Source organism: Carya illinoinensis, chromosome 2 (assembly GCF_018687715.1).
Source record: "Carya illinoinensis cultivar Pawnee chromosome 2, C.illinoinensisPawnee_v1, whole genome shotgun sequence".
In the NCBI taxonomy this organism is placed as follows: domain Eukaryota; kingdom Viridiplantae; phylum Streptophyta; class Magnoliopsida; order Fagales; family Juglandaceae; genus Carya; species Carya illinoinensis.
The window spans coordinates 32,814,641-32,826,984 of NC_056753.1; the positions used below are offsets into that span (position 1 = coordinate 32,814,641).

Consider the following 12,344-nt stretch of genomic DNA (forward strand, 5'->3'; position numbering starts at 1 on the left):
ATTCACTACTGAGCATTCTTGATTCTGCAATAATCTCAAAATCAGCCTTACTAGAAAAATGGTTCTCTGCTCCTATCATGGTATTGACGGCCTCAGGAGAGAAGATTGATGATTGATGCGTCAAGGGTTCCTGATTCAAGTCTGGAACATTAGTGGAAGAGAATTGCTTAGCCATTCTATCGTTGTGAAAAAACAGAACTCAGGTCAAGAAGCGATGTATTTTTTTTTTTTTGCATCTGATAGATGAAAATGATCATTTTTTTATAGAAACTTAGAGCCTTCAATCCCATTTGTCTACAACATCAGGCGATTGTTTAAATCTTCAGCCGCACTAAATTCATAGAGTTAGGCCTCGAGGTTTTGCAGCACTTGTTGGGTCACGGACGGCTCCATTTTTCAACTATCTACAGTGTCTACTAACGCACCGTTTTCTTCAGTCTATTTACTTGTTGCGGATCCTTTTTAATGATGCCAAAAGGGGGAGAAGTGTTAGACGAGAACATTAATATTGTTTGAATTGCTAAACTTGTTATATATGCTTTGAATTATATTTATACTTTTGCTTAAAAAACTAACGCACATTCTCAGGGGCAGCTTAAGTATTAATACAGGTTTCAAGTTCTATCAAGTATTTGTCATCATCAAAAAGTGGGAGATTGTTGAACCCAAGGTTTCAAGTTTCATGTGATTATAAATCTACACATGGATTTTGATGATAACAAATGAATTCAAAGAATAAAGGAGTTTCAAGCTCAAGTTGTCCACACAATGGAGTCAAGCACATCAAAGAACCAAGCATAAGCAAGAAGGAAACAAGTTCACATTAAAGTCATAGAGTAATGTTGTAAATCTCTTAAAATTCGAAATTAGGATTAATGCTCAAAATTAATATTTTATCATAAAGCATTAAAATACATTTTCCACATGTGCATGAATATTTTTGAAAATTAAATTTGAAAATTTTGAAAGATGATTGATTGTCATCTTTTACATGTGCATGCCTTGATTAAAGGGTTGAACTTTGAAAATATTAAAGATGATTGATTGTCATCTTTTACATGTGCATGTCTTGATTAAAGGGTTGAATTTTAAAAATATTAAAGATGATTGATTGTCATCTTTCACATGTGCATGTTTTATTTGAATTTTTTCAAAAGTGATTGATGCTTTTTTAGACTTATACAAAAGGTAGATGATTTTATTTGAAAATTTTGAAAAGTAAAGTGTGCTCCTTTTGTCATATACAAAAAGTAAAAGATTAGGTTTGAATTTTTTGAAAAGGAAAGTGTGCTCATTTTGTCATATGCAAAAAGTAAAAGATTAGGTTTGAATTTTTTGAAAAGGAAAGTGTGCTCCTTTTGTCATATGCCAAAAGTAAAATATTAGGTTTGATTTTTTTGAAAAAGTGAATGATGTTGTCTTTGACAATTGAAAAAGAAGAACCTTTTATTTGAATTTTTTGAAAAAGTGAATGATGTTGTTTTTGACATGTGAATCTTTTTTAATTTGAATATGAAGTCTCATATGCCTATAAATAGATCATTTGAGAGCTTCACATTCATAACACCAAGAGCATACAACATTCATTCAAAGCTTTCATTCTTTCTTCTCTAAGTATTGAGCCTTAATTCTTGTTCATTTTGAGATATATAATTTGCGCTGTATTGTTCTTATTTCACTCATTGAGGAGTGTTTTCTGATAACCTACCCACTATCAGCTCTTGTATCAGAAAAATGGTGTGTATAACCCTTGTGCGTGTAGAAAGTATTTTACACGGAGAATAGTTGAATCATCACGTGTAAGGTGATTGCAAGTGTAGAGGGTGTTCTACACGGATCCTTTGTAGCGGTGTTGTTCAAAGGTAGAATAGGTTTCTATCTCCACCTGAAGGAGGTTGAATAGTGAATTTAGGAATCCTCAAGGGGTAGCTTGAGGCGAGGACGTAGGCAGTGAGGCCGAACCTCGTTAACATACTGAGTTTGCTTCTCTTTTACCCTTACTCTTTATATTTATTGTTATTTCATATTTTGTTTATATTTTATATTATATATTTGATTTATAATTGTTATTTTTTTTTAATACAACTCAATTCACCCCCCCTCTTGTGTTCTTGTGTTAGTCATCTGGGCAACAAGAGTTTATTAATATTATAAATGGCTAGCTTCTAATAATTCAATGTGTTCTTTATTGGCATTTCAAAAAGAGTACCCTCTACCGATCCAAGCAAAAAACAGAAGTGATCTTAGATGCTCTTATCCCAGACACCTTTACTAACTTGGCAAATCAATCTCTGCCCAAGGTAAAAAAGCACTCACACGCACCTATATATATGCATATAAACCAGTGCAGTTCATTCCAAGTCCAAACCTATATATATTTATAGTAATGCAAGTTAAGAAATAGGGTCACTTTTATCATAGTAAGCTATTATGATTATATTTATAGACAATATAGCATACAATTATGGTCCGAACAATCTACAACCGATTTAAAACTAACACATTACAACTATAGTCCGAACCAATAAAAAAAACTATTACAATAGATATGATTCAGTACAGACACAACAATATATGTGCACCCTTATTCTCTATAATCCACTTTCGAAGTTTGTCATCTTGCTTCTGAAGCTCATTTTCTCTCTTGATTAGTTTATCTTTTTTTGATTTTCATATTCACGTAACAATAAATCATCATCTCTCTTCCGAATTGCATTCTCCGTTGTCAGAATCTTTTTCTCTACCAATTGAAGTATATATCGGCTCAAATGAAAAATTGACATATTGCTTTTCCCTGCGTACAATCAAGAATTTCAAGTTTCAAATAAGACTACTTCGTACATGGATTCAAAAGCAATAAACAAAGTGGGTAATTACCGTAGATACCACAATCACAAACCAACAAATCGGTTATTACTAGAAATCACAAATCAACAAATCAGTTCTACCATAGTGGAAACCTGTCAAGCATCATTGAACATAACTAGAAGAGAGGAGGAAAAAAAGAATGAATGAATATTAAAAATCAACGAAGTTTTACTTATCATATTGAATTTTCCCATATCAATCAGCTGGGAGTTGAACAATATCATAATATTCCAAAAAAACCAAAAACAGAGGAATTTAATAAAAGAATTTCAAAACCTCATCATCATATTTTGAAATGACAGAAAGAAATAATCCTGGAAATTATATAAATACTAATGAAAACACCATAACCAGAAGAAACAGAACACATCTAGTAATCATAGTCATCCTCTTGTTAGCAATCCAGTAGGGGAGTCAGATCATTTTTTTTCCAATTTTGTCACATAAGTATCACTTCATTTAGAAAATGTATATAATAAAGCCAGAAGTATGTCATTCACATCTTACATCCCAATTTTTGAAATATTAGAAAAATGATTCTCCAACTGGGTGGGCTGTCGATATGTTGTCTTGTAGCTCAATGAAGCAGTATATCAAACGTGGCTTTGGACTGTCATAAAGATTCGTTTCTTAGATTTCAGATCTCCATGACAAGTATCGAAATGGTTGGCATGACTTTATACAGTGAAGTAGTAAACTAGACAAAACAATTATCATAATAAATTTAATGAAGCAAAAGATGTAAGCCATTCCACTGGATGCCGCAATGGCTCATGATACCTAAGATATATATGGAAGGCCAATAAGAAATTATTGCTGATTAATTTTTGGGATCCATTAATAATGGAGTAACGTAAATTAAGTCATTGGGTTTGAAAAAAATAACCCAATGAGAGCAAATTCTATAATATTATGTCTATAGAATCCAAATCCAACCCTTGCAAGGATCATGCAGCAGTATCCAACAATAGAAAGAACAAAATAAGTATCAAACAAATGGAAGAGAACCACCCTTTGACGAGTTGTCGACCAAAAGGTATGAACAAGGTAAACATAAAGGTTGCAAATTTATCCTTTTGTTTATAACTAGAGACTCAAGCCAATATATTAGCACCAAAAAATTGGCATTTCCTGCATCAATCAACAAGGAACCTGAAAACATTCACAACAAAACACCTCCCCCCTTCTTCAGAGACCAAACTTACTAATAGGAATTCAATGAAAAGAATATAAACGAACCCAGCTATTAATTTATGATTTGATGATAAAACCTATTAGAAAACCAGCTTCTGCTCATATGAACTTCTAACAAGCAGCAGACTACAAATATGCAACAACATGATGACCACGATAAAGTGGAATCCATTTAAATAACCACTGGAGAAGTAATAAGCATAAATAAGCAAAAAAAGTAGTAATAAATTAAACACAAAAAAGAAAAAAATAGCACGCATCAAAGGAGCAGACAAAAAATGTGTAAAAACCATGGTCATGGTAATGTGATGGAAGTGAAATCAGCTCAGGTTGGCAAGGAGGCAGATCTGGACGCAATCTGGTTGGTGTGCGACGTCTGGAGTTTGCAACAGAAGCTCAACACACCGTATGGAGTTTATCGAGGGTTTCAGAGGTGAGAGACGTGAAGAAGGGGCTAGGGTGAGAGGTGAGGACGAAATCTTCTAGGGTTTCATGGGTGAGGGGGAGTGATCTGCTGATGGGGTGTTGGTTGGGGTGAGGGGCGTCGGTGTGCGGGAGATCTGGGAGTAGAGGGCGTCTGCTCGTTGTCTTGGTCATGAGAAGGGGGAGCCGAATGAGAGAAATAGTGGTTTGGGAGAAGTGGGCGACGAACCGGGTTCGCCGCATCAGGAGTGTGGTGTGCGAACTGTGGACCGGAGGCTGGAAAGACTTTTCCTTATCTATCACAAGGGCACTAATAAAACCATCCTTTTTTTAAAAGAATATGTCTACGGAGCAGCCACTGTTTGGCTGCATCCACTGCAGCCATGACGTGTAGACCGGGTTCACTAAAAACGAACCCGGTTTATGCACTTCAGCCCCCCTTCTCTTCTCGGCCAGAAGATCCCTAGTCCCTTCTCTCCCATCCCGATCCCTAAGCCCCCCTCAGCCCCCCTTCTCCTCTCGGCCAGAACCTCCCGCGATCCCTAAGCCCCCCTTCTCCTCTCGGCCAGAACCTCCCGATCCCTAAGCCCCCCTCAGCCCCCCTTCTCCTCTCGGCCAGAACCTCCCGATCCCTAAGCCCCCCTCAGCCCCTCTTCTCCTCTCGGCCAGAACCTCCCGATCCAGAACCTCCCAATCGGTAATCTCTCGACGCGAAGAACCCTAGCCCGGCATCTCCCCTCCCGATCGGTAGGTAATCCCCCCTTCTCCTCCCCCCTTCTTCGCTCGACGCGAAGAACCCTAGCCCCTTCTCCTCCCCCCTTCTTCTCTCGACGCGAAGAACCCTAGCCCCTTCTCTCCCCTCCCGATCGGTAATCCCCCCTTCTCCTCCCCCCTTCTTCTCTCGACGCTATTATCCCTAGCTCCCTTCTCTCCCATCCCGATCCCTCAGCCCCCCTTCTCCTCTCGATCCCCGATAGGATACGAAACCCCCATCCCCTGTGTCGCCCAGAGATCTACGGAAACCCAAAAAGGTATTTTTCCGTGTCACAAATCACCTTCTTGAAATTGTATCTATGAAATTCTAGGGTTTACTGTGTCTGGATTTTTTACGTCATTGTAGGGGTTACTACAATTTTTTTTTATGTCATTCTAGGGTTATTAGATACAATTATTAGATACATTGCTATTGCTTGTAATATCATTTGTGGGGCTTGTGCTGAAAGTGTAATTGGGATTGGTCGCCTTCTGACTAATTGGAGCAGTTTTTATATGCTAAAGATAGTGTCTGCACTGAGTGAATTATATAGTTAAGTCGGGTGATGGCATAACTATTAGCAGATTCTGTTACTTAGCAGATTCCTCTTTTCATTGGTATTTTTCATTAATATTGGTATTGGTATTGGTATTGGAATTGGTATTGGTATTGGTATTGGTATTGGTATTGGTATTGGAATTGGTATTGGTATTGGTATTGGTATTGGTATTGGTTTTGGTATTGGTATTGGAATTGGTATTGTAATTGGTATTGTAATTGGTATTGTTATTGGTAATGGTATTGGTATTGGTATTGGTATAGGTATTGGTATTGGAATTGGAATTGCTATTGCTATTGCTGTTTTTTTTTTCATTTGTTAATGCTATTGCTATTGCTATTGGTATTGTTATTGGTTTTGGTATTGATATTGATATTGTTATTGTTATTGGTATTGGTATTGGTATTGGTAATGGTATTGGTATTGGAATTGGAGAATGAGGCAGCTTCAGTAGTAGTCGACCCAACAACAACAGTTGATGATATGAAGTTAGTAACTTCTGACATTCTTAACTTTTGACATTATGCTCTTGCCCTGTTTACAAATCTGAAACTGTGTGCAATTTTTTCAGACTCACGAATGGCATGCTCACAGTCATCATCGTCTGTGATTGATGAGTTTTGTGTCCCAACACCAACTTGTTGGTGTGGTTCAAAAGCACCACTAAAGACGTCGCACACTTCTAAAAATCCTGGAAGGAAATTTTTCGCCTGCCCAAACTATAACACGGTAAAGCAGCTTGTTGGTGTTAATTAGAATGCCTACATAGAATTTCTTTGCGTAAGATTTATTTGTTTAAATGTTTATGATTTACAATGAAAAAAAAAAATTGAACATCGTTTAAAAGAGTTATTATTGTGTGCAGGGAGAAGCGAGGAAATGTGAATTTTTCATTTGGGCGGATATACTTCACTTGCTAGAGGAGAACATTCGAATGCGAGAGAGTAAAATTTGGAAGATGTGGAATGATGTAGTGGTGCGCGATAATGAAGTTCGTACGTTGCAATATGAAGTTCGTAAAAAGCAATATGAAGTTCGTAAAAAGGAAGATGAAGTACTGCAAAAGGAAGATGAAGTACGAGAGCGAGAGACAACTCTTAGGGTAGAGCAAAAGAAATTATTGTTTTTTTATTGGGTTGTCGTTATTGTAATTATTTTTGCTTGGTTTGGATAAGTTATCGTATGTAAATAGCGGACATTGCCTTAGTAGTTTTTTGCTATAGTGCCATGTAAATTGTGATTAGTAGGGATAGTACTAACTGAGATTAGGGAGCTAAGGCAATGCTTCATTTTGAGTACTCTGCATTCAAGTAAGAATGGATTTAAATTTGGGTCATGAAGAGTTGAATTGGTGTTTAATTGTCATAGAAGCAGTAGCGTTTTATATGCAGTTTAATACATGCCGAGTTCCTGAATCTGTTGTGGTTGCCCTGTTCAATTTGACAATTGCATAATGAAATTGAAATCCGCATCCCAGATTGAAATCTGATTGACCCCATCATTTCGTATTACATATCAACCATCAAATTTAAATCTGTACATCCAGGTTTTACATATATATACAACCACAAAAAGCTACTGCTGCAATTCCATACCAAAAAACTCCCATTAAAAACCGGAAGTCTTCCTACCAAAAAGAAGCAAAAAATAGCTTATGTGGCACTGCATAACCTGCAACGTAAAAAGTAACAAAAAAGTTACATTTTGTTCATGAGATCCTATAAAGCCATTCCCTGTTTTGCAATCAATACTCGGCAAAAGCACCTAAATATATCCAACTATTTTTTATATTTGTTGAGATGGTATATAAGGCTCATAAATAAATATTTTTTATTTTTATTTTTTATATCCAACTATCCAACATAAGGCTCATAAATATACTGCAATAATTGACTGTCAGTGCATATGATTTACATAAGTGTTCTAATCAAGAGGAAGGCCAAATTAAGTTAAAACCAAACATTGTTCTTGGTTCTACAAGGAGAATTTTCCAAACTCTATGTATAAAAAAGAGTGATACCTGATGTTGGCCTCCTAAATAGCACTAAGTTTGAAAAAACTCTGTTTCCTGGCAGCTTCAAACCCCCTTAAATGCTCAACACCATGGAGGTACATACATGCCATCAATTGAGTCACCCATCTAAAAGAAATGAGACGAGTATTAATTAGAAACTTCTGATATAGTACATGACACATAATTGGTTTTCAGATATGGTATTAACCTCATTGCCCGGTGGAGTTGATTGTGTAAGAATGGAGATTTGTGTCCCAACACCAACACCAACCCCATCATCAAATTGGTGTTGTTGAGATCCTGCAGTGTCACCCAATTGTGTTTCATCCACCAAGATTTTCCTCCAAGTCTAAGTTCAAAAACAAAAATATTAAAATATTAGAATTACCAAATTAAATATCTATATAGTTTGTTTATTTCATAAAGTCTTATTTATTACCGGTCTCTTTCTCTTTGTGGCCAACTTTTCCACGGGTGGCATCTTCCTCTTACTTGGGGGTCTCCCTTTCCCTCTAACCACGTTGGGGCTTAACACCTTTTTACCTTTATCCAACACCTCATCTGGTTTGCTCCTATTTTGGCAGTATCTCGACTCATGTGCTGGCGCATCACATGTTGTATCAAATTCATTGACAACACGTAGGAATGCACTGACCTTTTCATTATCTGAGGATATTTTGATTGCCAATTGCGAACATCTTTTAACAACAAGCTCATAATTTCGTGCATCAGATCTGTCCCGTTGGTCATCGTAACTACTTCTGAGTAAAGTGTATCTCCTCTTTAGGTCCTTTCTCCACCGATCCAACACGTAACGATCTGGCAGCACATTAATCTTTCTTAACTGACAAACTCTAAGTGCATGCCTACATAGAATGCCCCTAGTCTCAAACAATGCACAAGTGCATTTGACCTCCATCTCCTCCTCATTATAGTGAACTGAGTATTGGACCGTTTTGATGTGGTCGTCAATAGATATTTCATCCAAGACACTGTATGTTAAAATGCACCCGTCTGTGTTTATCAACCAACAATTGCAACACATTAGGCCCAGCAACTCTCCTTGGACCTTTTTGAACTTTGCATTTGTATACAACTTCTGAAACTGTTTCTCGATGTTGAAATGGGACACGCAGGGAATAGTCTGGTTGTTAGAATTGAAATCCGCAACAACTTCTACCTCGACCTTCTTTCTAAGCGCGTTATCAAATTGGTCTACAAACTCCTTCAATGTTGTTCCAGAATGGACATACCCGTCGAAAAATGCATTCATACTTTCTGACCTTTGCGTAGTGCTCATACCAGCCCAAAATACACTCTTTAAGTAAGCTGGAACCCAGAAAGATCTATCCTCGTATAACGATTCAAGCCAATTATTGCCTGTCAGTGCATACTTCTCAAGTACTTGACCCCAACTCATCTCAAATTCTGTGGTTGTCTGTGAGTCATATAATGCAGTTTGCAGGTCGATCTTCAACCCTGAATTGAATTTGGCATGAGATCCCAATTTTTCTGGCAGCTTGCGCATTATATGCCATAAACAATATCTATGGCGAGTTTCGGGGAATACGATAGCAATGGCACTCTTCATTGCCCTATCTTGGTCGGTAATGATGGCTTTAGGTGCCCGACCATTCATGCAATCCAACCACTCTCGAAACAACCAAACAAATGTATGTGTATCCTCGCTTGAAAGCAATCCCGCCCCTAATAGTATGGATTGCCCATGATGGTTAATACCAACGAATAGTGCAAAAGGCATTCCATACCTATTAGTTAGGTACGTTGTGTCAAAAGTTACAACGTCCCCGAAATATTCATATGCGGCTCGACTTCGTGCATCGGCCCAAAAAACATTTCGTACCCTCCCATCATCATCCACGTCCATGTTTGAGACGAAGCCATCATTCTGATCTCTCATTCGTTTGAAATACTGATTAAGTGCTTCGCCCCCTCCTTTACCCATCCTTAAATATCTAGACTTGTTAATGAAATTCCGACAATCTTTTTCTTGAAATTGAAGATTCTCAAACCCCCATGCATCAACTACAAGTGAATAATAATTTTTGTTCAGTCGTATACCAGCTCTGTCATTCAACTCAAGCATCCTTTGACTATACTCATCTAAATACTTATGAGATCGCAAAAGTCTTGTCTTCTTGGGGCTCACAGTTATGTGGTTGTGCATGTTTTCAACAGTGGTGAAAACCCACTTATCATCCTTGTTCAATGTTGCATTTACCTTCGCCTTACAGTCTGTTTTAGATGTTGGTCGTGGCTTCGAGATGTTACTACCCTTAGGTTGGTACTTCCCACCATGGGAACAACCAACGGTCACGTACACAGGCCTCCCATCATCATCTCTTCTAGTCCGAAATGTTCGTACCCCAAAACCCTCCTGCTTCGCATATTGCTTATAGTAGATCATAAGCGCTTTGGCATCTCCAAATTCCATCCCGGATCTAGGTGCTTCAACTCGTAACTCATCATCTAGGACATCTGTCGTACCCTCTAAATCTTCATTTAGGTCGAACAACATTTCTAAGAAAGAAAACATATGGATGGATTAGCATCAAAACAAAAATAGCGTAAAATCCAAGCTAATAAAATATATATACCATCGGGGTCATGAAAACTTTCATCCGTCATTCTAAATGGACTTCCAATATTTTGTTCGCCTTCTGCACTACTTGGAACAGTTGACGCCGAGGGAGCTTCAGATCTCAAGTCATCTGAATTTTTTGGCTGAGGGTAGGGCATATAAGGTGGCATCTAAAAAATTAATGTTAATACGGTGAGGGAAAATAGAATGACAAGTAAAAATTAGCATGATCCCGTATGTAATTTTCAAATTCAAATAAATATACCTGAAATGAATCATCAAAATTTCTATAGTGAATTGTGACGAATTTAAATAACACTTTTGTTATTCATCCAACACAGCATACAGTAACTGATCAATTAGGATATATGTTGCCATGGTGCATATTTGAATATAATTTAAATAACATTTCTTTTAGCCCATTGAAAAAAGTTGTAACGACAATTTTAGTTGACCCCATACACATAATATTAATTAATTTACGCATTTTTTTTTCAAGCTTTTGGTGAGTTAGAGCCTTTACACAGCTATTATCTATCCATGACTTATGTGGAGTTTGGGTCCACATTTATCAAGTGGACAATTGGATGCTCAAGGAAAAAAAATAAAGGTAAGGGTAAGGGTAGACAATTGGTCTTTTTTTTCTGACTGAGATTGGTTACAAACAAATTTTGCCACCTTTCAAAAGAAAAGGAGACAAAAACCATATGTACTAAAATCAATCAAACTAAAAGTTCTTACTACAAATGGGTTGCTTTTCCTTTTCTTTATCATTCTAACTTTATGTTGGGGAAAAAAAAATAATTGCTTCACTTCAGATCATTCTTAGGAGATCATTCACCCTTGATTACACATGTTTTAATATCTTGGCATATCAGAAACAATTAGAATGAATATTTGAAGAAGTTCCTTGAGGAAAATGACATAATTGGAAAAAAAATAACCTAGCCTCCTATTAAATTGCATGATTATGGGTCAACGTGACTCACTTAATTAGCTTACTAATTTGTTTGAATCTTTATAGGTATTGCATAATCTTAAGATGCTCTAACTGCTGGAATGGAGGTATGCATTACAGCAGGTTGTTTGAATTTTTTGAAATACTGGTTGTGCGCCCAAAGTGAAATACACAGCAACAAATTAAACAAAACTACTCCAAATTATTTCTATTTCTGCAGCATGACAACTGCTTCGGCTATTACAAGATATTTCACAGTTTGGAAGTATACTTTACAGTTTGGAAGTAACTGCAGTTGAAATCCACGATATTTCAAAGCTTCAGTACGTGACTCCTAGATAAATCCGAAAGCTTGCATATTTTACAGTTTCAAGAAAAGAAAATAACCATCATCAACGGAAAACACTCTGTATTTTTTCTCCATGCCCTAACTAACCCATAATATCCATCTCACAAAACCCTAAACTCACCAATCTCAATACAACAATGCTCACGTCCAGTATGCATATAAAAATGGACAATCAAATGTTACCACAGAAGCTGAGAACGGGCGGCACCGAAACAGAGGTCCACCGGAGTAGTGTATTTAGCCTTCAAACCACACTGCTCCGTTAAACAGCCTGGCGGGGATGGGCGGCGCTGACCAGACGGAGGAGCTTCGCACGGCCGTTGATGACAGACGGCGTCGCCGGGAGCAGCTGGGTACGCCGTCGGTGGACTGGGTTGCGACAGAGGGAGGACGACCACTATTTCTTTCGCGGGTTGTTTCGAATGGGACTGAAAGTGCAAAACTGACTTTCAAATCCTGTCCCAAAACGGTGCATTTTGGGTATTTGAAAAAAAAAAATTAAATGGCAGCCACGTAGTGAGTGCACTGTGTGCGCTGCTACAGTGGCTGCTTTGTAGCGCGTCCCTTTTTAAAATTCTATATCTACCCACGATGTTTCAACCAACTTGTTCATGTTTAATAGG

General features: G+C 37.5%; 1 protein-coding gene and 1 long non-coding RNA gene across 2 annotated transcripts; both read right to left on the minus strand.

Annotated features, from left to right (window-relative positions):
- Window positions 1-2,410: 2,410 nt before the first annotated feature.
- On the minus strand, window positions 2,411-4,986 carry LOC122301047. Its single transcript, XR_006240124.1, has 2 exons — window positions 4,353-4,986; window positions 2,411-2,794 (listed from the first exon to the last, which is right to left on the minus strand). It is a non-coding gene; the product is annotated as an uncharacterized LOC122301047 (long non-coding RNA).
- A 2,420-nt stretch (window positions 4,987-7,406) lies between these two features.
- On the minus strand, window positions 7,407-10,572 carry LOC122301908 (protein FAR1-RELATED SEQUENCE 4-like). Its single transcript, XM_043113263.1, has 4 exons — window positions 10,431-10,572; window positions 8,252-10,353; window positions 8,021-8,161; window positions 7,407-7,469 (listed from the first exon to the last, which is right to left on the minus strand). The coding sequence occupies exons 1-4, from the start codon at window positions 10,570-10,572 to the stop codon at window positions 7,407-7,409; spliced, it is 2,448 nt and encodes an 815-aa protein (XP_042969197.1).
- Window positions 10,573-12,344: the final 1,772 nt, after the last annotated feature.